The 24701-nt window shown below is 50.1% G+C and overlaps 12 protein-coding genes across 12 annotated transcripts; 4 read left to right on the top strand and 8 right to left on the bottom strand.

Moving 5' to 3' along the window:
- Positions 1–372: 372 nt before the first annotated feature.
- ASPSYDRAFT_41277 (uncharacterized protein) lies at positions 373–850 on the bottom strand. Its single transcript, XM_040846246.1, has one exon. The coding sequence runs from the start codon at positions 805–807 to the stop codon at positions 622–624; it is 186 nt and encodes a 61-aa protein (XP_040706388.1). The 5' UTR covers positions 808–850; the 3' UTR covers positions 373–621.
- Positions 851–1211: 361 nt separating this feature from the next.
- On the top strand, positions 1212–2629 carry ASPSYDRAFT_41275 (uncharacterized protein). Its single transcript, XM_040846245.1, has 2 exons — positions 1212–1547; positions 1612–2629. The coding sequence occupies exons 1-2, from the start codon at positions 1521–1523 to the stop codon at positions 2533–2535; spliced, it is 951 nt and encodes a 316-aa protein (XP_040706387.1). The 5' UTR covers positions 1212–1520; the 3' UTR covers positions 2536–2629.
- Positions 2630–3625: 996 nt separating this feature from the next.
- On the bottom strand, positions 3626–5038 carry ASPSYDRAFT_41271 (uncharacterized protein). Its single transcript, XM_040846243.1, has 2 exons — positions 4075–5038; positions 3626–4021 (listed from the first exon to the last, which is right to left on the bottom strand). The coding sequence occupies exons 1-2, from the start codon at positions 5001–5003 to the stop codon at positions 3703–3705; spliced, it is 1248 nt and encodes a 415-aa protein (XP_040706386.1). The 5' UTR covers positions 5004–5038; the 3' UTR covers positions 3626–3702.
- A 50-nt stretch (positions 5039–5088) lies between these two features.
- Positions 5089–5588, bottom strand: ASPSYDRAFT_41270 (uncharacterized protein). Its single transcript, XM_040846242.1, has one exon. The coding sequence runs from the start codon at positions 5506–5508 to the stop codon at positions 5173–5175; it is 336 nt and encodes a 111-aa protein (XP_040706385.1). The 5' UTR covers positions 5509–5588; the 3' UTR covers positions 5089–5172.
- An 857-nt stretch (positions 5589–6445) lies between these two features.
- On the bottom strand, positions 6446–7147 carry ASPSYDRAFT_129437 (uncharacterized protein). The gene is made up of 3 exons (XM_040840527.1): positions 6946–7147; positions 6686–6888; positions 6446–6634 (listed from the first exon to the last, which is right to left on the bottom strand). The coding sequence occupies exons 1-3, from the start codon at positions 7096–7098 to the stop codon at positions 6526–6528; spliced, it is 465 nt and encodes a 154-aa protein (XP_040706384.1). The 5' UTR covers positions 7099–7147; the 3' UTR covers positions 6446–6525.
- Positions 7148–7699: 552 nt separating this feature from the next.
- On the bottom strand, positions 7700–8602 carry ASPSYDRAFT_65715 (uncharacterized protein). Its single transcript, XM_040850323.1, has 2 exons — positions 8302–8602; positions 7700–8231 (listed from the first exon to the last, which is right to left on the bottom strand). Exons 1-2 carry the CDS (start codon positions 8560–8562, stop codon positions 7878–7880), a joined length of 615 nt encoding a protein of 204 aa, XP_040706383.1. The 5' UTR covers positions 8563–8602; the 3' UTR covers positions 7700–7877.
- Positions 8603–11552: 2950 nt separating this feature from the next.
- Positions 11553–13389, top strand: ASPSYDRAFT_28210 (fungal specific transcription factor domain-containing protein; the record flags this gene model as incomplete). The annotated part of the gene is made up of 5 exons (XM_040844488.1): positions 11553–11696; positions 11747–11827; positions 11872–12500; positions 12565–12750; positions 12801–13389. The coding sequence occupies 5 exons, from the start codon at positions 11553–11555 to the stop codon at positions 13387–13389; spliced, it is 1629 nt and encodes a 542-aa protein (XP_040706382.1).
- A 406-nt stretch (positions 13390–13795) lies between these two features.
- Positions 13796–15836, top strand: ASPSYDRAFT_1167963 (cytochrome P450; the record flags this gene model as incomplete). Its single annotated transcript, XM_040840196.1, has 7 exons — positions 13796–14204; positions 14261–14443; positions 14512–14846; positions 14904–15031; positions 15094–15389; positions 15449–15550; positions 15606–15836. The coding sequence occupies 7 exons, from the start codon at positions 13796–13798 to the stop codon at positions 15794–15796; spliced, it is 1644 nt and encodes a 547-aa protein (XP_040706381.1). The 3' UTR covers positions 15797–15836.
- On the bottom strand, positions 15837–18214 carry ASPSYDRAFT_656357 (fungal specific transcription factor domain-containing protein). Its single transcript, XM_040850317.1, has 5 exons — positions 17805–18214; positions 17678–17758; positions 16976–17625; positions 16702–16911; positions 15837–16627 (listed from the first exon to the last, which is right to left on the bottom strand). Exons 1-5 carry the CDS (start codon positions 18096–18098, stop codon positions 15877–15879), a joined length of 1986 nt encoding a protein of 661 aa, XP_040706380.1. The 5' UTR covers positions 18099–18214; the 3' UTR covers positions 15837–15876.
- Positions 18215–21099: 2885 nt separating this feature from the next.
- ASPSYDRAFT_1167957 (cytochrome P450) lies at positions 21100–23097 on the top strand (the record flags this gene model as incomplete). The annotated part of the gene is made up of 5 exons (XM_040840195.1): positions 21100–22011; positions 22076–22170; positions 22261–22565; positions 22641–22742; positions 22802–23097. The coding sequence occupies 5 exons, from the start codon at positions 21100–21102 to the stop codon at positions 22987–22989; spliced, it is 1602 nt and encodes a 533-aa protein (XP_040706379.1). The 3' UTR covers positions 22990–23097.
- A 60-nt stretch (positions 23098–23157) lies between these two features.
- On the bottom strand, positions 23158–24318 carry ASPSYDRAFT_656317 (uncharacterized protein). The gene is made up of 2 exons (XM_040850316.1): positions 24235–24318; positions 23158–24145 (listed from the first exon to the last, which is right to left on the bottom strand). The coding sequence occupies exon 2, from the start codon at positions 23869–23871 to the stop codon at positions 23326–23328; it is 546 nt and encodes a 181-aa protein (XP_040706378.1). The 5' UTR covers positions 23872–24145; positions 24235–24318; the 3' UTR covers positions 23158–23325.
- On the bottom strand, positions 23905–24479 carry ASPSYDRAFT_86253 (uncharacterized protein; the record flags this gene model as incomplete). Its single annotated transcript, XM_040851633.1, has 3 exons — positions 23905–24141; positions 24235–24339; positions 24393–24479. 3 exons carry the CDS (start codon positions 24477–24479, stop codon positions 23905–23907), a joined length of 429 nt encoding a protein of 142 aa, XP_040706377.1.
- Positions 24480–24701: the final 222 nt, after the last annotated feature.

Below are 24701 nucleotides of genomic sequence, written 5' to 3'. Positions count from 1 at the left end.
TTAATACACAGGGCATGGTATATGTTCCCTGCTAAGCTCATATCTGCCAACCTCATCCTATATTCCCATACCTCGGGCTTCCCAGAAATAGGCCTCTCTAATAGGTGGAATACCCATTCCCAAAATCGACAACTGCAGATGTAACCAAGCACGGCAAGGGTGGAAGCGATAGACAGTGTTGTGCATTACCTGTCATATGTGGCTAGGCATTGTGGCTGCTTGATTAGCCAAGATATGGTTGCCTTTACGCGTGCCACTGGCAAGGGCAAAGTATCCGTGTCATGCAGTTACACAGGTCGCATACGCGGCGGCGATAAAGAAATCGGAGGCCCAACATCAATCAACAGAAATGTTCCCACTACCTTCATATCTTGTATTTCAAGAAGCCATGCGACGCATTTCGGGGTCGAAATGGAGAATAAAATTGTTGATGCAGTGGAAAGTTCAAGGTTTCGCCATACTTCCCTTCCAAATAAACTCTGGGGCCAATGCGTGCCTGTGGACCTGCAGAATAGATCCTTGTTGGTCCCTGGAAAGCAATTATTTAACTAGGAACAAGCCAGCAGCTAGGGACTCGCCGCCGCACTAGCCCTCGAACAGAAGGCCTTTGAATGTCAACGACTAACTGTATTTTTGCGAAGGGGCGATAATAACCACTATTATACCGAGTGTCTGGCCTTCTGCTATGTCCCAGTCAGTGCTTGCCGTTATCCTCGTCAGTAAGATGAAGTAAAGCACCAAAGCCATGATATATCCAATTTCGTTAAATAACCCTTGAATACACCACGGCTGGCGCTTCATCGCCATGTTCTAGTGATCATGATCGCCTGGACCAGGCCGTGCGGATCAGCCGTGGAGCAGGTCAACACACTGACCGGGGTCGTGCACCGGAAAATGAAACCGGTCTTTTATGGGCGCATCAACACGCTGGAACCGGGATTTTGCTTTTAAGGTTTACGTGGCTCCAACTTGTTCAAGTAAATGCTGTGAGGCGGCTCCAAGCGCCACTTCCAGGCCCTGGCTAAGCCGTCAGACCCTATATGGGTCTTTGGAGAAGTATCCTAGCAAGGTGTAAGGCTTATTAAGACGTAATTGAAGCTCGATGAATGGCGTGGTACCCTTGTTCAATATGGTCACTGTGCGCCTGATAGGCAGTACTACTGTAGGCGGTTGTGATCTCGCATTTACCCCAGTTTAGACTTCCAACCTCATGGATATCAGGGTAAATTATGACTATCTCGATGATTGTCCTACAAAAGTGGTAGTACCCCTCAATGTCGGTCGTTAAATCTCCGGGCAATGAAATTGGCTTGGCCGACATATACCGCTGGGTTGAGGTCCAACGTCTGCCAGAAGCTGACGTGCATCGGGTGGTACATGTACTGCCATTAACGCTCTTTACTTTGTTTTTCTTTTGATGATACGACCTTCACGCTTCTCCAGTCTAACGGCCATTCTTATTGACAGCGTCACTCGTTACCTGACACTCCTGATCTCATTATTATCCAGTCATTTCTTCCATGGAGCCACAGCTAAGTGGTATTTCGGTAAGTGGAGAGTTGTGCCAACTGTATAGAGCCATTTGAAGTCTGACTTATCTGGCATATACAGCATCAGTCCCTTGGGATCAACGGATACTCCTTTAATACTACAAATATTCCGACATCTCACTCCCCAGCAGCGACCTCAGCTAGTATAGACAGCCGGGATCCCCTCGACCCATCGAGCTGGGATGCCACAATCTCATTCACCGGCCACCCCTTTGAGCACAACGGCAATCTTACACCAAGGCGAAGAGCCATTCGTCCAGCAGGGATGATCTCAATGGATGGTTTATGGCTGCCATACAGCACGGCAGAATATGAAAATATCACAACAGACTTCACGAACTCGATCACTCCAGCAGCCATTACACCACCTCAATTTACCCCTGTTAGTCCACTATCCTGGTATACAGGGTGCACGATGACTCCTGCAGCGAAACAACAGACTCCAACGACGCCAGTGCAGGTTTCCTCTGTTGCAGCAAACTCTGGGATCTATACTCCCATGAGTTACCTCGAGCCATGGAACCATCTAAGAAATTCCCAGCACCATCTACCGCATACGGTATCTTTCCAACAACCCCGCCATATAATCTGGAGAAAGCAGCCGCTCAAACCGAACTTCAATCTAGCCTCCCAATCGCCACTAAGCAACAGCAACAGCAACAAACCAATGGAATACAAATGCAAGAAACCCGGCTGCCACGGCCGCTTCAAACGACGAGAACACGTAACAAGACACATGAAGAGCCATCTGGACGATAAGCCACACGTGTGCTGGGTGCCTGGGTGCAACCGTGCCTTCTCAAGAGGCGACAATCTCAGTGCCCATTGCAAGACGCACAGCAAACGGTCCGGTCGCAATCGATATGTGTCTACCCTGGATGAAAGCAGCCCTGACTATGATCCGGGATTTAGGGGGCAGTTAACGCCTGACGGGCGTCCTGTTTATGCGTTTACTTTGAGCGAGTCTATTCCTGGGCATGTATAATTACGTTAGTGGGAAGGATCTGAAGCAGAAGACATGCAATGTAATATATAATAACTGGGTTGGTGTTATGCTATGCTACTTTTTTGCTCCGCGGCATTACTCTTTGCTTTTCTGTAAACACCACTTCTATACTCGCCACCTCGCACTCCATATCTCAGCTGAACGATACGAATATGCAGGTTGACCGATAGAAATCGGGTTGACCCATCTATCAATGCAGATCAACGCCGTAGCATTTTAGTGCCATGATGTATCACCCAGCTGAAGAGTCAAAAGTGTCCTCGTTGGAGTCAGCTCGTTCAGTCCCCTAAGTTTAGCTGGTAGTGTTGGTTTCACTCAAATTTGTCAAACTAGGCTACGAGTATGTTTAGCCCTACTACATCCATGGTTTTCACCTACTGTAGATGGACTTAAGTATACAGCACCTCACGACATGACGACGTACGCATTTCCCGCTGTAAACTATGATGTGATTCGTCCCATTGTCAACTCAGTCCTGCATTAGTGCGTGTGGGACCGCGGTCCCAATTCCTGGAATTCACCTCTGCTTGTCTTCTGTCCGCTGCCTACCACCCCGTGGTTGCGCGCCCCCGTTTTCTAGAGCCACATCAGTATGAAACAGGGATCTTTGAGTCGTATCCACGCTGATATTTCCAGGAAAATGGTAGAATGTGGGGTTCGAAATGCAACCACCTTCCTGGTATAGCGCCCCTTTGTATATCTTCCGCAGACTTGATTATTTTACAATTGTAGGACAAGCAGGGGTGGTGCAAAATGCTACCACAAGTTCTAACTAAACTAAATAGAATGGAAGTGTCTAGAATTTGGTTGACGTACGCAGTAATTGTCGGTGATGCCCGATGGCACGGTGGCGGCTGGTGCTCTGCTTCTAACGTGTAATATTTATATCGTATATTCGGCCGAGCCATCGGGATCAACGGTCAAATAGTCATGCAGGATACACGGAGAATAGATACATCTCCTTTTATTGGTCGCACTCCGGGATTTGCTAACCTAGCCGATGTTGAGGCGACGTAGACGTGCACATATCTTCTACACTTTTACTGCCAATTCACATCTTACGAAATTACTGCAACGTATCTTTCAGGATGCACAGGTATATACAAGAAAGCTGATATTTTGAAGACCCTCATATTCAAATATCGTTCAGTATAGGGACTGGCACTCCCAGTTCTGCGCCTCATTCGGATCCCCTTTACCGGTGTACACGGCCTGCTTCGGATAGAAGCACAACGGGCGTTGGCGATAGACTGTATCCTGGACTGTGTCGTTGTGCCAGGTTGTTGCTACCAAATTCTCCGGCGCAGTACCCTCCTCAACCCAGGCCATTAATGCCAGCAGAATATCATGCTTTGCATTCGCAAAGCCAGGAACACCGTGCAAGCCAGATGACAGTGATGGACCCTGATTCGGACCAGCAAAGTACCATGGCGCGTGTACGCCTGTTGGTGTACCACTACAGTGCCTACCACGATAGGTTAGTATTATAAACCAGACGGGGAAGTTAAAGCCCCTTACTGCATCCCAGGAACATAGAAGAATCGATAGAAATCATCCAGATCGATACCCCTCGGAGCCAGGGCACTTGTCACCTGGTTGTAATAGTATAAACTGCTATCAGTCGGAATGTACCCATCAGCCATACCATGGTATGTCAGCAGCTTGCCGCCCTTCTTCTGGAACGGCGAGATATCAAAGTCGTCCGCAGTCGCATTGCCCGGATCGAGTTTGTCTGCAAGCTGGACTATACGGTAATCAAACTGCTCCTGCTTCCAACCCTCTCCCAGACCCAGGAAGTAACGCACGTAATCCACGCCCAGCGGATTCCCAGTCCCATTGCCAATGACAACCTCCCACTGCGACTCCGACCCTGGGAGAAGAGCCGGAAACACAAACGTCTTGTTCACATCAACATAGTCACTATAGATAAGACGCAGGGTGCCCAGCTGCGCAGAACTCAAACAGTCCTCCTGCCTAGGCTTCCGACATAGCAACGCCTCCAGGTTAAGCCTACACTGCTGCGGCGCCGAGATGATATTATCCACCACCCCATCCTGCGGATCACACTGCTTCAGGATCTCCTCCTCAATAACACTGAACATCCCCAGCGGAATCTGCGCAGGGGAGGAGGAGGGCCCATTATAAGTCCCCGCCTTGACCGTCCACGTCTGCAAATGCGACGTCCACCACGCGGCAGACCCGGCAATCACCCCGTCGAAATCATCCGGGTACAGCTCGACAGACCGCAGCCCCTGCCGCCCGCCGGTCGAGCACCCGCTGTAGTAGTTGTATTTCAGATCCCGGCTGTAGTATGCTTCGATTATCTGCTTGGAGAGCACGACCGAGCCGTGCATGGCCCGGTGGCCCCAGTCGATTTGTTTCTGCGGTGCGTGGTATGCCCATCCTCCGTCTGAGGAGGTGCTGTTGTGCCCGGTGTCTGTGGACATGGATGCGAAGCCGTAGCGGGCGCCGACGCCCTGTTTGCTTTATTAGAATATCCAGAACAGTCCGCTCTCGCAGGGTATATGTTGACAGACCATGTCCGCCCAGTTGACGCCGCCAGCGAACCCGCCATTTCCAACGGCACTGTGCGAGATAATCAGCATTTAGCTCAGATTAAGTGGTTGCGTGCGCAGCGCACAGAAATCTGTCATTCCAATCTACTGGCAGGAATAGTCCGAATGAATACGCGGATTCCGGACTCGAGGTGACGTTGATCTGGACGACGCATAACTCTGGCAAGTCTGTGGGCGACTGCGGGTATGCAATTTCACCAGCTGGGACGTGGAAGGTCTCTCCCTCGGCGATATGAGAGGTGAGTAGGACGCTTGCGTTGCGGTGGCCGGACGACGAGAGATATTTAGAGAATGCCGATTCGGTGCAGGGTATTTTGCACAAGCCCTGGACGATGAGGGAGCTCCATAGAGCCAGGCGCAGAGAGGAGAGCCCCATGCTTTTATTAACGACTTTAATTCTCAAGCTGGGGTCGGCCCTGATTATAACTCTAATAAGTGACTTCCCGCGTGGAGAACCCCACGCTGAAATAATTAATTAAGCATAGACTTGATTCATGGCGATGGATAACCCCTTATCCGAATCAGCTAAACAATTGGACTCGCTGACCGGGAATAGGCAGCCAGCAGATGCCGGATCAGCGTGCTGCTAAAGGAGATAGGTAGGAGATAGGCTGATAGCCCGAGGATAGCCCGCGAGATCCACATCCTCGACTGGCAATTTACTGTGATTTGTATAGCAGAGCGACACGCAATGTGGGGCATGGGCGTGGGGAGCTGGCAGATGTGCCATCTCCAAAGACTTCAACAGACTTATAGGAGGATGGATTTCAATGTCCCTGACATCGTGCATCTTTAGTCTAAAAGTCATTGGGTACAATATTTGTCCCCATCTATATATAACAAGACAGACCTAATTACCAGCATAATAGGGCAGGTAGGGTAAGTGGGGAGATGGGGAATCTCAACCTCATTTGCAGTCCCAAAGTCAGTTAAGTCTATACAGTATAATTCTTGGAGTCCAGAAAGGCATGCCCAGTATCTTCCATCCTTCTGATATACGAATACGGTGTGGGTAATCTGGGGCAAGCAATGCTAACATGGGGCTAAAACCGCAACCTAGACCAGTTTCCTAAAAGGGAAATTCCCTTTGCCTCCCGTCCGAATCATTTGATTCCAACCCACGCAGGTGCTGAGGCTATGCAAGATAGGACCAGGGGAAATTAAGGAAGCAAAATCAGTACGGAGTGATATAATAGGTCTTCTACAAGTAGGGTACACCCCATGCAGTAGGGACACTACTAAGCAAAGTAGGATATCTTGAATGGCCTCATAATTCTCGTGCAGTTTTGTCGGCTACGAGTAAGTAAACTGTAAACTAAGCACCTATATGTAGGGAATAAGTCTGGCAGATGGAAGGCAAGTGCCTCGAATGTCCATCACCACGTCATACAATTCAAACAGAATAAGTCTCCAATCCACCCTTCTGTGTCCCCGAAACTGACGATCGTCGTCGAACATGCGTATCCCGACAGGCCAAGACGAAGAATAAAGTGTGAAGAGCCCTGACGCAAGGTTAGCAACATCACATAAACCGAGTTAACAAGGTCACGCACGCAATTATAAGCAAAAAGGTTGCAGCAATCGCATTCCCGTGCAGATATCCAGAGCTATCCGCAGCCAAGGCGTTGACAATCCCAAAGACATAGTGCACTGCTGAGAGCGCAAAGTCCAGTGGGATAAGTATTCCCGGATGGAAGAGACGCTCGGTATAAGTGAGGAATGAAATGACGGTTGACCAGACGGCTGCGACTCCGAGCTGCAATAGGGTGCCAGTTAGACGGGGTTTATCCTTCGAGAAAAAGAGAAATTATACAATAATGTAATATATCATCCCGGAAGCAGGATCTCGGTATCCAACTGCTATGCAAATGATGCCCACTGTAGCAATGGCAGAATCAAGGACTCGAATAACAGTTCTCGGTCCTGACGATTGAACAGACCAAAGGTTGCTAATGATATATCCCATAATGGCTGACGGGGTAGAGGATTGTTTATGGTAGGATATTGGCGTTCAGTATATAGTGGAATGGTTGAGAGTATAGGGAATAAGAGAAAGAACAGTAGAGGGAGAGGATTGAAGGAGGGGGATTAATATAAGAGTTGACGGCACAATACTTACGAGGCAGTGTCAGTGCCCGGTGCCAATCTTTTCCTTCGGCGCATCTGAGTGACGCAGTCAGTTCAACCTTGCATTCAGAACTACACCCATCTTTGCAGAAGTAGTCTGTTATTCGTCCATGTAAACGGTGGATCCATACACTCACAGCCTCACATGCCAGGGTAGAAATGTGGACCTCCATCCGACTACTCTACTGAGGGTGTAGAGATATGGCCGACTTTGAACTTTATGACTACCATAATCTTGAAGTCTCTACATTTGCGGACCGGGATAATCTATGCTTACAGTTTGTGCATGATCTAGTAGTATGCCAAACTAGTTGACTCAGAAAGACGAATCCTCGTCGAACCATAAAGCCGACTACTACAAGCTATGTTCATTGATTAAGTCACATATAAATCTTGGTCAGGATATTATTGAGGGATAAATACTTGTTTTACGCAAAATGGCCTGCAGAATAAATAAATATCTAGGCGTATATATATCTAGCTATGACACAAGTCTAAACGAGCGTGGAGTTTTTAAATGCCAGGGATTCCCCAGATGAATGTAGAGTCACATGCAACTGTCGAAGGTGTTTAATCCAGAGTCCAATGAAATAACCAAGATCAACCACCGAGCCTTGTCTAATACTCCCAAGCAGCAGCAGTAGCGTTGCCAGGCAGATCATACTCGACAGCACCCGCAGTAAATTTAACACAGGTATCGAGCTTCTGTCCACGAGGGGGTTTTGCGTCAGGGCTGTTGACGAAGACTTGATAAATGTCGTTGCCGTAAGGGCAGGCCAAGAAGCCATCGATACCATCAGCCTGGAAATCCCACTGGCCGCGTTGAGTGCCGGGGATGTATTCGAACCCGGTGTAGATGCCGTCGGGCTTGGAGTGGCTTCCGTCGGCTTCGATGTAACTTCCATTGGGACCGGTGGCTCTGACGGCGTAGTTGGAGTCGACGTAGATGACCTGGCCGGGGACCACGGTGTCCTATTGCAGACCATCAGAATATGGTACTTAAAAGTAGTAGTCATGAAAAGAAAAGTGTGAAACAACTTACCAGTGTAGAGGCATCCTTCAGAACGGTATCCTTTCCAGGCGGGCATTTGCCGGCCTCTTCGACTTTGGGAGGACAGGAGGAGTCTGTGAATCCGTCGCCTTTACCCAGGTAGAAGAAGGAAGACGAAGTGGCCAGAGCACGATACTGCACAGGGCCTTCGCTCACAGCCACCACATCGAAGCGAGGAGGTTGCCTGTCAACGGGCTTCGAGTACGCGGCAGCCAGAAAGGGAGCAAGGGCGAGAACAGTAGAGGGCTTCATTTTGAAAGACTTTAACGAAATGGATGATTGTGCTGGTTGCTTGTAGGTTCGATGACCACGATTCTAGGTGCCATGGACGGTATTTATATGTCGGGAATGCAGTAGCTGACGCAGTTCTTGACTTTACCACTTTTGGCAAATCGTCAATGAACTGAAGTTTACTCTTTAGGAGCGACTCCCTGGTTCCACTAGGGCCGGCTCTGACAGGGCTGTGCAAGATATCCATCGTACGACTTCATTCGTGGCGGGTATCAGATAGTGTAGCCTCGCGCCCGGTAGAACATGCTTTACGCAAGTACCCACAGCTTTTCTGCATGTTCGTTCCACCTTAAAGACAGGTTGGAGGGGCCGAGTCTTGGAACGTTCATAGCTTCGCCCCATGTGGAGATGAGAGTATACGAGACCAGTTTCCTATTTAGGAAGGCAGCCCTAACCCAAAATAGGGGCCCTCGCCCTGCTGATCGTTAACTAACGACGGGCTAGGCAGATATAGTGCAGTGTCATCATCCAGGTGGTATTATCACGCTCCACTGCTTTCTCACACAGCGTGGGCTTATTTCCCGCAGGTGAATTAGTGGACGTTTCCGAATAGTGAAAATGAAGTCCATATTGTACCAACGACACCATTGAGGACATGGGCTGAACGGACAAGAGCATATGTGTGCTTGTTGTTCCTAACCGCCCGCATACAGAGCTCCAAGCTGCATCAACAGATGTATACAGGGCATGTGCCGCATACGACACAAGCATTTCCAAATTGTCGCGCGCTACATTCTCCTACAATCAAATGAAAGGCGCCGGGAACCACCGCCCATTGAAGCCTCCACCAGAGGATCCTATTCCTCGCGCGTCTTCTGGAGGAACCGGACGAGGTCGGTTCCCCAGTCCCGCGAGGAGGCTGCCCGGTGTAGGGTACAGAAGGGCAGCGGACAACCTCCGAACAGCGAATCGATTTTTGACCTGCTGCTGAAGTCGGTGATTCAGACTGTGATTCAGTGACTATACTTCCTTCTCTGATAGATTCATCATGTAGCCTGGATATCCGTCCTAATTAATACTCTTCATGCCTGATACGTAAGCCCTAGTGACGTGACTTCCTGATACAGTAATACCAGCACAGTCCAGGTCGCTCCTTCCCTCAACACTCTTATATCACCTTAGTTCTATCCCTCTATCGCCCCTCTTCTACCCCTCTTCTATCAACAGGCTTGTTTGACTGGCATCGAACGGAGTCTCATTCTGAGTCAGTGAATAATGCACTTGATCTACTAGCAGCACCGCGGCATTATTGAACACAGCTGACATGCTCCTGCGTTAGGTACCTACCTCCCCCGACCATGGATCCAAGGAGTTTGGCGCTTGTTGGATTCCGAAATACCTTCCCGATCCCCCACCTGCTTTGGGAAAGTAGGGGCCTCAGAGTCCCATTCCAGGCTAGGTCTGGGCGCCCATAGATGGCTTGAAACATCTAGCCCTCCTATATACATCGTGATCACTGTCTCGATCAAGTATTTGCAGGCCGACACAGACGCAGCCCCGCTACAAATATCAGTTTGGTCACGATACCTACACAAAACATCACCACGAGGAGCGCACAGCCAACATCAAAGGCAATAGCCACGTTCAGTGTATGTCGAGATAACGGTGCAATATCAGCATCAGGATCAAAACTCGACCCGACGACTTTGATTGAAGTGGAGACAGACTCAATCAATCTTCCTCTTGAAAACTTCAGGGGGGGAGAGGTCGCGCTGAGCAAGGAAATGATTATGGCAATGTTCGAAAGGTTAATGCAGTATCGGAGAATAGCAGGTAAGTAACGATTGATACGCGATTTCCTCCTCGTCCTTCAGTTTCTGTGACACTGACATGTCTATTTACAATAGCCGATGATTTGGAAGAGGTATAACCCTGAAGCCCGACTACAAAATGGGTATGGAGGCCTGCTCCATTTTCGCGCTCAGTACTGAGAGTTCAATTTGCAACAGAGGATGTGTCCCTTTTCTGTTGAATTTTGTATTTTATTTGTTTACCGAACAACCATGTTGAAACACACCATTACAGTACAACAGTCGTTATAGATAAAGCAAAGTACTGTTGTGGAAGGAGCGACGTGTTTACTAGAAATCATGAAGAATAACCACGGGGAACAAAACCACGATCATTACCGGAGGCGTTCCATTATTGATATTCTGCCAATAAACTGTTGAAGACTTTCTTTCCATTCTCTAAATGTACTTCAAAATATTGAACCGAACAGCCAATGGGCGAGCCATAATTCAACCGTGATTGAGCCGAGTTATGCCGAGCCTTAACCAGCCGCTTTACGGAGTGCAATTGCATTGAAAGGCCCTCTATATACGCCTTGACTTGCTGTCTTTATTCTCGTAAAATTACATCCCTCGTCTTTCCCCGTATTCCCCCACAAACACCAGTCACCCGTGCCAGCTTCAAATCCCACCCAAGTATGGACAGCGCTAAGAACGACTCAAATATATACTCGGCAGCGGCACGATGTCCTCTCAAACGTGCGTCTCGCGCATGCAAACGCTGCAATGAACGCAAAGTCCGATGTGATGGAACCGTAACGGGGTTCCCATGCACAAACTGTCGGCTGGACGGGAATTCTTGTGCGGTCTACCGCAGTAGAGCAAGCAGAGCTCGCCAGGCGTTGTACAGAGCCAAACAAATAGAAGCTATCAGCCCAGGGGCTCAGAATCCGTCCTTGGCTACAGTACGGCCTAAGCCACCTCATCTTAGTAGCAGCCCTTCACGAGGGTCCAGCCGTACGTAATACAGGCACTTGCATACTGAATTGAACCACTAGCTGACTGCGTTCGATAGGAACAATAGCGAGAGAATGGCTGCCATACGCATACTACCCATCTCTATGTGCCACCGGTCTGCTGTATATAGATCCAGCCAAGGTCCGACACCTCGAGGCCAGCGGGTGCCTCCATGTCCCCAACCGCAATGTGGTGCTTTCGATCATGCACTACTACTTCCTGTTTGTCCATCCATGCCTTCCACTCATTGACGAAGGAGAGTTCTGGCATTCGCTGGACACTTTGGGTGAGAACGGCAAGAGGATTCCACTGTTGCTTTTCCAAGCAATGCTATTCGCGGCTAGTTGTGTCCGTGAACAATACCCTTGAGTTAGTGTTGTATTCAAATGCCAGTATAGTTCATACCTCACGATGTGTCCCGGCGCTGCGGCTACAACTCGCTTCTGGCTGCCCGCAATGACTTTTACAGGAAAGCCAAGGTATGCTGCCTCATAGCTAATACGAAACATACCAGTTAACGTAGAGAAAGATGCTTTACGAAGCTAGGGTGGAACAAGATGCACTTGCGATATCGCAGGCTGCCGTACTACTCTCCTATTTCACCTCTGACCAGGAAATCTGGGCCAATTCGGGCTGGTTACACATCGCGGTCGGGCATGCCAGAATGCTTCAAGCGCATCAGTATCATTACCTTGAAGTGGAAACTCCAGCGAGAGTATCGACTCTGAAACGGCTTTGGTGGTGCTGTCTCATTCGCGATCGCATCGTAAGCCTGGGTATGCGGCGTCCGCTCCAAATCCCTGTGCTTGAACCTGACCTGCAACGTGACTCTTTCACGGCGGGTAAGTTAGAAAGAGAGATTGTTGACTCTGGTACCTATGACTCTGAGACTAGAAGTATCCTATTCCAGGTCATGAGGAGCTTGTGTCGCTTTGTTGTTGCCGTCACGGATCTCGTCAACCTGGTGTATCCTGCACCAAGTAAAGAGGGAGGGGTGTCTGAAAGCAGAGAACCAACACTCTGTCGACTAGAAAAGGCAAATTCCAATCTGCTTAGCTGGGAGATAGACTGGCTACTGCGAATGGATGGCCAGTATATGTCTCTACATCCAAACATATCACTCTTCTCCAACCTGGTTGAGATCTACTATCAGTATGGCTTTACCTTACTTATCTGTAATCTCGCGATGAGACTCTCAAGTTCCTGACTGATGCAGGTCTGCCCGTATTGCTCTCTGTAACAAGATCTGCTCAGTTCTCAGCAAGTCACCATCGACGGAGGCTGAAGACCTCGAGAGGCTCGATAGCTGCCAGTCCGAGATACGCTCGGCGACTGACATGACTGTGAACAATATCCGTCAACTGCAGATAGTCGGACTGGTGGAGAAACTGCCAATCAGCGCGTAAGGCCCTTTCAAGCATCTTGTGGACTAGGAAACTGAAAATTGGCCAGGGCTGCATACACCCTGCTTCCTCAAATCTTGCTGAGCATTGTCAACTCCTCCGCGGTAGGTCCCGAGGAGGAGGAGAAGCAACAACGCGATCGGACACTGAGTATGCTGTCCGAAGTTCACGATCTGATGGGATCCAAGTTCTGCACAAGGCGGGTGGTAACCCTAATATCCCAGGCGCTTACACTTTTCGACCGTTGTTATGCTTCCTCCACACGGTCCCACAGCAGTCTTTTCGAGGCGGGACATCGTGTCTTCACTCTTGACCTCAACCTGTATGTCATTCTCGTAAGGTTCATCGACGTGTCGATGTCCACGAAAAAGGTGTGCCTTGAGGAATATTTGGTGCTTTGTTCCCCGGTGGCTTTTAATCTCCTCCAACCTACGGTGGCTTCAAATTCAGCGAGCTCAGATGATGACGGGGAGTGCTCAGAGTATCCGGTGTGGATGGAAGCAATTGGTGATTTTTTCTTCGGCCAGGGGTCTCAGTTACAGATGCCATCGTTGAGTGCTCCATCGAGCCCGAAAGCACTCTCAGGCTTTGCTATTAGTGAGCTGTATACTGATGATCACGACTCTCGTCTGCTTTAATGCCGGCGGAATTATTATTATTCCCAAGTCTTTCATATGGTTGTATATAGTTGGACACTACTTGCGTAGTTTGATATCCCCCTTGGACCAGATGAGTAGCATAAATATCAGTTCGCTGGGCCGATTATTCGGCACCTTGACCAATCCCAGCCCTTATGATCAGTAATGCACCTGACGTGTTATCGTCAAGCTCTACAGTGGCAAATGGCTTCACTCAGCTGAAGTCCAGTTTACCGGTTTAAATCGGCTGTAGTTCGGCTGCGGTTCAAAATCCCCAGATCAACCCATAGATCGGCGAACAACCCCGCAAAGCAATCGGATCCGCAGATAAAAGACCCAATACAAATATGTGGGATTGTAATCAGTTCCTTGTGTTCAGTAACAGTCTGAAATCTTGAGAAGTAAAATGTCTCTCGCCGTGTCGTCTACTGTGCTCTGTGGCTATGCAGCAGCAGCAGGGGCACTCAGCCACTGGACTTATTTCGTTCATGGTGAACACCACCTGTCGGCTCCTTATTTACTGAGAATTGCACTACTCATCCCGATTGTGACATCCACCTACCTATGGAAATACGCTGTACTAGACGCAGTCCAGGCTATTACCCTGACAGCCCAACTGGGGGCTTCATACTACGCCGCCCTCTACACCAGTATACTCCTATATAGAGTCTTCTTCCACCGCCTGAGGGCATTCCCAGGTCCTTTTGCAGCGAGGGCAACCAAGCTATGGCACGTTTGGAAACTAGCACCCAACTCCAAAAACTACAAGGAGCTGAACGGTCTACGGGAGACGTACGGTGACTACGTTCGTACCGGTGAGTATTTCGAACAATACATACCAGTGCATTTCATCTGTCTGATATACATCCAGGCCCAGCTGAAATAACAATCTTCGATCCCGACGCCGTCCCAGTCCTTCTTGGCCCGTCATCGAAATGCTCCAAGGCCCCCTGGTACGACGCCAACCACCCCGTTATCTCGCTGCATACCCTGCGCGACAAGAAATCGCACGATGCGCGGCGTCGAATCTGGGATCGTGGCTTTGGCGCAAAGGGTCTGTAACAGTACCCTTTCAACTCACATCATACAAATGCCTAACCGAACCGTACTGACTCTTGGAAGCCCTCCGCGCCTACGAAGACCGAATCTTGGGCTACTCGCGCGCCCTCCAGGCCCAAATCTCTCGACTCTCAGGCCAGCCCATCAGCGCCTCCGACTGGTTCCACTTCTACAGCTTCGATGTGATGGGGGACATCGCATTTGGGCGGTCGTTCGAGATGCTGAAAACAGGAAAGCCGCATTTTGCGCTGAATTTGCTGAAGGAGGGGATGGCGCCGCTTGGTCTCTTAGGCCCGGTTCCGTGGGCGTTTTGTGTTCTCACGAGTATTCCGGGGTTGGGGGGTGGGTTTAAGACATTTGTTAATTGGTGTACGGAGCAGGTTGAGAAGAGGAAAGAGGTATGTATATGTATACATGGTATTATCGGGAGTTGAAGGTGCTAATGACGGTTGAAGATTGAAATGGGCGTGCCGGATCTCATGTCCTGGCTCATCGAGTCGAGCGAGAAGGTGGAGAAGAGCCAGCGAAAGGCTGCAGAGGCTCTCCTACAGAGCGATTCGCGCCTGATCATTGTGGCGGGGAGGTAATGGCCCAGTCATAAAGTATATTCACTGCTATAAAGACTTCTTCTAACGAACTATATAGTGACACCACAGCATCAACCTTTACATTCATGTTCTACCACCTGGCCAGGGATACAACAATACAAGAAAAGCTCCGACAAGAACTGAACTCCCTACGAGAATCCGATGGGAGTTTCTCCTTCAAGACTCTCCAAAGCGCTGAGCTGCTGAATGCCATCATAAACGAGACTCTGCGTCTGCACCCGCCTGTTCCTTCAGGTACGCTTCGCCTGACGCCACCGGAGGGTATCAAGATTGGGGAGACTTTTATTCCCGGTGATACCACGGTTGTTGCACCAAGCTACTCTATTGGAAGACGTAGGGTAACCCAGAAAGCTAAATGGCAGGCTTAAGAGCAGGGGCTAACACGCACACAGTGGAGAGCTGCTACGAGAAAGCAGGTGAATTCATCCCAGAGCGCTGGACTTCAAAGCCGGAGCTAGTTAAGAACAAGGCAGCCTTTGCCCCGTTCTCGCTAGGTAGGTCCCATGAATCCTTCCCAATGGTACTGGCTAACTTGGTTCGGCTGTGCAGGATCCTTTTCATGCGTGGGAAAACAGGTAGCACTGATGGAACTCCGCATGACAACAGCGCTTCTCGTAACAGAGTTTAATATTCGCCTCGCACCGGGAGAAAATGGCCAGCGGCTACTGAATGAGTCCAAGGATTTCTTCACCATGTCTATTGCGGATCTGGATCTCGTATTTACTTCCACAGTGGGATAGCCTAGCCCATCCTGTCCAATATTCTGGCTGGACCTTCAATATGATGAATTAACAAAATCAACTGTATATGAGATGCCACTTTAGCAGAAATCCTGCAGCACATCGGATATCTGTGCATCCAATAACCAGTCTCTCGCGGAGTCCGTGTCTAGAGATGCATCCCCGAACCCAGATTGCGGCTGTAGCATGTTCTCAACCCGGAGTGCTCTCAGAGAATCTCCAAGCGGATTAACCCCGTATCGCAATTGCAGACCGTTATCTGACAAAGAAGGATGACCCCGAGAGCTATCTCCAGACTCCGTCTCCGTCCGACCATTATAACAAGGCAGACCGTCAACCACACTACTCTTCCCCCCCTGTTGATTTGCACCGCAAAGTGGAAGACTGCTCGCCAGACTACTCGTCTGTAACCAGACCGGAAAAGCCTGTTCGTCTGGGTATTCACCCCTCGACATAGCCAAATCCAGCGTCATGGCAATGCGCAGATAGCAGCCCGGGCGTCGGACAAGGACGTCGCCCCATTCGGTGACTCGTTGCTGTGCTCTCTCCCTCTCCCCCTCCCTATCCTGTACTCTATCTCTGTACTGTGTGTTGTATTTGGAACTGTCGTTTGTCTGAGTAGCATCTGTGGATCTGTTAATGGCAAGATGGCGGATGACTCTCTCGATGGCGTCAGAGACACGATCTGTCCCGTCGTAATGGGACTGTAAAACTTTCATAGCTTCGGTGAAGATCTGTAATCTGCGCTGCCGGGTCGCGGATTGGAAGTCTGTGAGTGAGAGTTTGACGTCGAGGATGCTGAGGGTTAATGGGAGCGCGATGTATGCGACTCTACCAACGCGCAATATTAGCTAGACATTAAACCTAACCAACCCTAAACCAAATCCAAGGAGAAGGGCACTCACGCTGTAATCGGGAGATATCGGGTTAGCTTCAGCTGTAGGAGCTCCTTCATGATATCGGCGATGCATGATCCTTCGAACTGCAGTGTGGATTTAATCCGGGGAAGCTGTTCTTGTCCCTGTCCCTGTACCAGGTTGTCATTAGGCGAGCCCTGACCATGGCCCACTTTCGAAACGAGAAGTTCATGATGACATAGTGCCATTTGAGCGGAGCTGCTCCCCATTAGCTTATGTTATGTTCCCCTCCGTTCATATTGGTTAGCTGACAGGAACTCACTGGTAGTAGAGATACATGAGATTCGTATACAGAACAACGGATTCATGGGCATCGCCAATACCAGCCGGGGTAGGGAATTTCACAACAGCGCCCTCGTACCAGCGAGTGAGATCCGACTTGGCTTTCTCGATGGGCGAGTTCTTTTTTGAAATTGGGAGTGCATCATCAGCGGACGAAGAGGACGCCGGCGGTAGTTCATCAACCGGGTATAGAAGCATAATAACGTCCGTTAGAATCACGGCGAGTTCGCAAAAACTCGCAACCAGCTCGGCGAGTGACTGTTTCGCTTGCGGGGCGTAGACCCTTGACCCGGTAATCTCGTCTTGCAGATCACGCGCTGTTAACGGAGTACTCTTGCTGAAGCTGAAGTGTGCATTTGTGATGTATATCGAGCGGCGCACGCCCAGGGGGAGGATCCGGTCCCGGAGGATACAGCACCAGAAGAGCCGTTTCTTTCGCAGTCTTTCCTTCTTTGGCATATTGGTGACTATATCGTATGCTTGTGCGTTTGCATTCTTAGCGTTTTGGATTGCAACGCCTAGCCAGAAGGAATTGGTGCGGCGGTCGTTGGTGTCGGGTGAATAGGATAGGAGTAGGGCGCCTTGTGCCGTGGCCATGGGATCTCTCTTGCCGTTGAAGTCGAATAGTAACTGAACCAGGATCAGCTTCGGTGCTTATGGTTCAGGTAATCAGTGGGTATACTTTTGCTCGCCGGTATAGCACTTTGCGCGCTTCTCTGATGCTCCCAAGCCCGACGGAACGGAGCACGGATGAAGAGACAAACTGGACATTCTATCAGTAAAAGTCATATGGGAAGTCAAACACGTACGCTGCAGCATGCAAAGAGCATTGATTGGAAAGTGAATATGGAAATAGGAAAATCCAAGCTGGGACCCGAACTGACACCATCGAAAGTATCCCAGAAGGCTGCCTCGTCGAGCATGGGGAGCAGCGGATGTACATAGAGAAAGTAATGGCGCATAAACTCGCCCAGAGCCGGTGCCAGTGGGATGTGGAAACACCCATTCGCTCTTAGGAATTGGATATCCTGCGGGTCGTTCTGCGAAAAGTCGTCGAACTTGATCAGTGGGTGTCGGGACTGGTTTATCAATGGGGTCTTCATCTCGTCGGCCCCGATTATACCGCAAATCTCCTGCAGCAGGCCACTGTTGATGTCGTCTACTGTGCTAGTGACTGGGCTCTGCTTGTCTGAGTTCCCGCGTCAGCTCAGTCTGGATACAATCAGGCCTACCACGTACCGAGAATCGACGACAGACTGTCTACATTGGAGACGCCACCCAAATGGCCGATATCTTCTTGCCCTACCAGATATGGCGACGACATCCAGCTACTCTGCCAGAAGTCCGTACTAGCCTCCTCCAGAGGGGGCAAAGACCAGTTGGGGTGCGGATAATCGCCGGGAGGCGACCTGGTCTGCGAATGCAACCCTGATCCATGCAGCCCGTCACGATCTATAGACAACGGAGTAATACAGTCCAAGGCCTCGTTGGCATTTCCCTTGCGCTCTGCCTTCCGACGGACGCGACTGTACCAGGTCCATCTTAGCCCAAGGACTACGTGCAGGGCAGTAGACTTAACTCACTATTTCGAAGGCCGCCCAATGACCACGCAATCCCCATCGTTCAACCGACAATTCGTGCACGGCGTATCATGGACGGTAACATCGCATCGAACCTTACGCGCCCGGCAAGGAAGACAAGCCTTTGAAGCCCGTTTGCGCCGAACGCGGGCGGGAGACTGGAGGGAGTTAGGGCTTATTTCGCTGCCGGGTCTTGAATCTGAATCCGGGTTGCCGGAGTCCATTGCTGCGTCGGCTGTTGGCTCTATACAGAGCAATATGTGCAGGGCGTCACTGTCACTGGTGGTAACCGTCACCTACGACATCAGGCAGTTCAGGCCATCGGTTCCCCGCAAAGATCGCAAGTGGAGACCTGTAGATCAGCACGCGGGGATATAGTTCGTGACTGGTACAAGTCAAGCGGTCACCGGCATGTCGGTCCTTCGGCTGAACTTTATACCAAATTCTACCGAGACCCCGCGTTGGACCGTGGCTTTTACTATTCGACGGTAAAGGTAGCTACTACACAAACTTCCCAGCAAATACGTCTGACCAAACCAGAGTGTCTACCACATATCACTGTGCTTTCAGTATTGGAACTGGTCTGTTTATCCCGTAATCTGCGCTGTTCAATCAAGGTGGGATGATTAGAGACCTTGTTCTCCCACGCATCGTCTCGCGGACTCGTCAAGAGTTGAATGGGAGGCGTGTCGGATAAGAAACCAAGCTCACGAGATACGCCGTAGTCGCTCGGGTTTAAAGTGTCAATGGCCAATTTGCAGTATTTCAGATCCTTTCACCATCAGGGAGATTTGGTCAGAGGATTGAGATCTCGGGGAATGATATGTTGCTGCTTGCGTAGCACCTATGCCCTATAGCAATAATAGAGTAAGAGCTTGAAGTAATATTATGCAGCAGGCTGGCAGCAGTCAACAAGTAATGCACAGAGTCTGCACATTGTTTACTGAAAACGTGATGTCCCCTGTGGGTTTAAGCGTGAGGGTTGTTGTAGGGGCTGGCCACCGCCAGGCTACACACAACCCTGATACTGTAAAAGCAGGTCCCGAAATCCAATAAAATACAACTGGAAGGGCACCCAGCCACACGGTACGAACTCCTTCTATGAGGAGATCGATCGTAGATCAACAGGTGGAGCGCGAACCGGATCGACATCGCCCAGACTCGGATTGTCAATTCCAATGCCATTGTCCACTGCATGCGGAGTATGAGTTTCTGCTACAGCAGAGCCAATGTGGGACTTCTCGGTCCACAGTTGTTGCATCATACGCGACAATCTGGCTGAACAGCGGGAGACGAGGCCAGCTTTATATGAAGTATTCATCGTCTTTCTACCTCACGAATGCTTTTCCCTCTGTAGTTGTTTACCACAAGGCGTCGAAGCAAAGTCCTGCCATCATGCCCATCCCCTTCCCAGCTCCTGGGTACCGCACGGAAAGCGAATTATTATCAACCTCATTGAGCAGCGAGCCCGCGATGACCCAGACGCACCGTAGATCTCACTCCCTGTTGATGATTGGGACGTATCCAAAAGCTATAAACATGTCACATATGAAGACCTGCACAATGCAGCCAATAGTGCTGCACACTGGATGCTAGCGCACATTCGTGCATCGACACAGCCCTTTCAGAGTTTCAGCATATAACGGCCCTATACGGCCCGCGACGTGGTCTTCGCGGTCGCAGCAGGAAAGATCCACAAACAGGTGAGATGACTTCTTCGCCGGGTATTTGGTTTCCTCCAGCGATTGTTGGACACACGACAACCATGCAAGTTTAGCTCGACAGACAGAGGCCGGGTTTTACCTTGCCTCAGAGAAGCAGCAGACCATCCATGGTTGGTGATTCACAACTCGGGGACGTCAGGTAGGCCACCATTTCATGGTGCTCCGACCGTACGAGACTGAGGATTTATTCGCACTGCATCCGACCTGGAAGAGCCAATGGTTGCAAGAGTCAGCCAGCAATGCCCAGTGAAGCTGGCGCCGGAAGTCATGGTTATTACGCCCCAAGGACAAGCCTTTCCAGCGGATTATGAAAGATAGATGTCTCATCCATTAATACTGCAGCTTTTCTATAATTATATCAAGGCACTTGTTAGGTCTGCACCTTCAGGGTAACCAAATCCCATACAGCATCATCTGTTGCATGCTACAAACACATTAGAGCATTGGCCATCTCCATTAGACTGCGGCTAGATATGCAGCCAAGGCGCCAGTCTGCGCTGTCCATTCACATTGATTTGATTGATTATTGCCCCTCACAGCATGGTGCGTTTAACAATGGGATTGTAGGACCTTATTTGCCAGCTCCTCAACTTTCAGCCCATCACCAGCACCAAGTGCGGTTGGCGTGCCCAACTTGGCACGGCGTCCAGCCTTGCTGACAGGCGACGAAACAGTTGCAATGCTGCGGCTGGTTTAATCTATTTCCATCATTAGCGTCAACGCGTCAACGGCGGGGTGGTTGGCATACATAAGGCCCCCGAGGCCGTCATTATGATTCTGATGATTCGCAGTCATCGACGATGGCTCTCTCACTCTACGCTAGCACTGCGCTGGCCGGTGTCTTCTCCCATGTGGCCTACTTCAATCGAGGCGAACACCATCTACATGGATTTCTCTATATCAAACTCTTTTTTACCATCATTATCTCTGCGACCGCCATCCTCTCATACACCCAACAAACGGCCTTAACTGCAGCACTAAGCACAGTCTGCAAAGTAACATCCTCCTACCTAGTCGGCCTCTACTCCAGCCTCCTAATCTACCGAGTCCTCCTACACCCTCTAAACAAATTCCCCGGTCCACTGCCAGCCCGCGCCTCGACATCATGGCTCACAACCCAGCTGAAAAACAACTTGCACACAGCCCTACTCGACCTGCATCAGCAGTACGGCACCTTCGTCCGCATCGGCTCCTCCGACCTCTCTATCTCACACCCGGACGCAGTCGAGCTCCTCTACGGCTCCAACTCCCGCTGCATAAAGGGCCAGAACTACGAACTCGTCCTACCCACGAACTCCCTCCAGCTCATGCGCAATGTCGAGCAGCACCACGCCCGTCGCCGGGTCTGGAGCACCGCATTCAGCGATAAACTGCTGCGCGGATACGAGCAGCGGATTCGACCATACCGCCGGAAACTAATCCACCGGCTCCATGATATTTCTCGTAGCGATAACCCCGGTGTAGATATCAGGAAATGGTTCGACCTATACTCGTTCGATGTCATGGGTGATCTGGCCTTTGGTGAAGCGTTCAAGTGTCTGGAGCAAGGGAAGCAGCATTGGGTGATTGAGCACTTGACTTCAATGCAGGATAGTATCGGCATGTTTCTCCAGGCTTGGGCGTTTGCTATGCTTGCTGCCATCCCGGGGCTGTCCAAGGATCTTTGGACCTTTGTGAACTTTTGTGGGGACAAGTTGATGGAGCGGTTTGAGGTACAAACTTTCTTTTTCTCTATCTCTGGTTTTGTGTTCTGGTGTCGGTGCTGATTTTCTATAGAACCCCCCTGAAACCCCAGATATCAGCTCTGCATTCCTTGCCCCGTTGAAAGGCAAAGCCGTATCGGAGATCACGCCTGAGGAAAAGTTCCTACTGTACGGCGACGCACAACTCATAGTGATCGCAGGAAGGCACATCTCCCTTGTCCTCTATTACGCTCCAAAACATCGCTAACAATATATCAGCGACACCACCTCCGGCGCCCTATCCGCCATATTCTACGAACTTGTCCGGCACCCGGAAGAGATAACCAAACTGCGCGCGGAACTGGAACCATTCGTCGGCGAGGGGGAAACCAAATACGAGTTCCTAAACTCGAAGATCGCTCACCTCGACCATCTGAATGGCATCATTAACGAAGTCCTCCGGTTATATCCCGCTGTTCCGAGTGCGTTGCAGCGCAAGACACCCGCCGAGGGAATTGTCGTTGACGGCGTCCATGTCCCCGGCGACACGCATGTGTATTGTCCATTGTATGTGGTAGGACGATGTAAGTATTCGCCCAAACCGATCTCTGATCTCTGGTCTCTGCTTCATGGTCAATAACAAGTCTAACAACGAATAGCTGAACTGGCTTACGCCCAGCCCAACGAGTTCATTCCCGAGCGATGGTATAGCCGGCCGGAACTAGTCAGACACAAATCTGCTTTTGCACCGTTTAGTCTTGGTACGTACATACATATATCTGGACCAGGTTTAGGTTGTATGCTATGCTAACTAGTCCAGGCCCGTTTAACTGCATCGGTCGACCGCTGGCACTGATTAACCTCCGCGACACGGTAGCCCAGCTCATTATGGAGTTCGATGTGGAGTTCGCTCCCGGGGAAGACGGGGCGCGGTTTCTGGGGGGTGCGAAGGATAATTTTGTCTTTTATGCTGGGAAGGTTGATTTGGTGTTTACGCCGCGTAGTTAGGCCATAAGTCACAGTCCGTGAAGAAGTCTAATCCACTTTAACTCTTATATTCAATTATCGAAAAGAATACTGGCCGGTAAGTTAGGGCGCGGGGAGTCAGCTGACTTGGTTTGCCTGACTTTTGCTGCATAAATCTGCACATTTAGGTCCTGCCAGTCTGGAATATAAATATTAAATATTAAATTCAAGACCTGTCTCAATTTCGACGTCATTGACTGCTCCATGCCGGTACTTCGACTAGTCTAGGTACATAGGGATTGAAATTGACCCTGACCCAGTTTTCGGACAACGATAGCTGAGGTATTGTTTATAATAGAATGCGATGGCTTCATATCTTCAATGTAATATCCTCTTCAGCTCACCAGTACGGAAGTCACGGACACCTCCAACACGGCATGCCTCACCCAGATCTCCAGGATAAACGAATCCCTCCTTCCAGTTCCCCTCAAACCAAGTCCCATCATAACTCGAAACATCATTTGAAGCCGTCCTCTCCTGCCTCACAACCCTCCCGCAGTCATCCAGAAAGACATGCAGAACCTGCCCAGTCACCTGGGCTTCTGCATCCTCCACGAACGCATGCGCTTTCACACACGCAGCATGATATACCCAGTATCTCTCACACAGAAACGCAGTATCCAATTCCTGCTCGCGCCTCCTCCTCACCACACCCTCCTCCCCTTCTTCCTTCATAGCTTCCTCTTCCTCTTCTTCCTCCTTCTCCTCTTCAATCATCTCCCGCAGCCGCCGCTCACACCACTCATCCTTTCCCCAAGGATAATTCGTAATCCACTCCGGGAAAACCTCCAAAACGCGCTCAACATCCATACCCGCAAAAATATCCCTCATCTTCAATAACAAGCGAGTCCGGCCCCATTGCATCCGCGCGGTCAGTAAACTCCGCCCCAAAGCGCATTATGCGCATCTTCCGTTTCCGTCCCGTAGCTTTGTGCGGATCCACACACACCAGCGCTCTCTTGGTCCGTCCACGTTGCGAAGCGTCGCAGGTGCTGCTCTGAGCGCAGGGCCCGGAGGGATCGTCTCAATCTCGTCCGGTGTTGGCTGCGCCGTTGTGTATTCTGGCTGTTCTGCCTGGTTTGGTAGTTCCTTGAGGTGCCACGGTATCCCGACGGGTGTCCGTTTATAGTAAACCTAGCTAGATTCGAATTAGAATCAAGGCCAAAAAAAGATACATTAGGTAGGGAAAGGAAAGGAAAGCGAGAAAAAAAAAGAAGATTAACTAACCTCTCTACCCTCCGGTCCGAGATCCAGGAACCTGCGTACTAGCCGCCGGCGTCGCTGGTCGGGGGTTTCATTGGGGCTTTCCAGATTAGGCGTGTTCCATTGTTCCTGGATGATATTAATCGAGTTCAAATATATATGGTTATCGTGAGTAGACGGACGAGCAGATAGATGTCTAGTGGGAGCGTTTCCCAGGCGGGGACTTCTGACGCAGTTAAACCTGCGTCTGTGTGAACGCGGGTTGGCATGGTGGCACGGAGTAGAGACGTCGAAGAGAGACGAGAACAATTGAAGGGTTAAAAGCCGGGTATTCATACTCCACGCCGGCTGGACACAAATCTGGGGTCTGTTTATGCGCTGTATAAATGGACAAATTCATCCGACACGTGATATCGCCTGCTTCAGAGTGGTCGTCAGTCATGGATTGTTAGCTGCTAATTTATAGAAGCTGTTGGCTTATATACATATGC

The sequence above is a fragment of the Aspergillus sydowii genome, assembly GCF_001890705.1.
Source record: "Aspergillus sydowii CBS 593.65 unplaced genomic scaffold ASPSYscaffold_2, whole genome shotgun sequence".
In the NCBI taxonomy this organism is placed as follows: domain Eukaryota; kingdom Fungi; phylum Ascomycota; class Eurotiomycetes; order Eurotiales; family Aspergillaceae; genus Aspergillus; species Aspergillus sydowii.
Note: the sequence above shows the minus strand (reverse complement) of the source record. Positions and strands in the feature narration are given on the sequence as shown.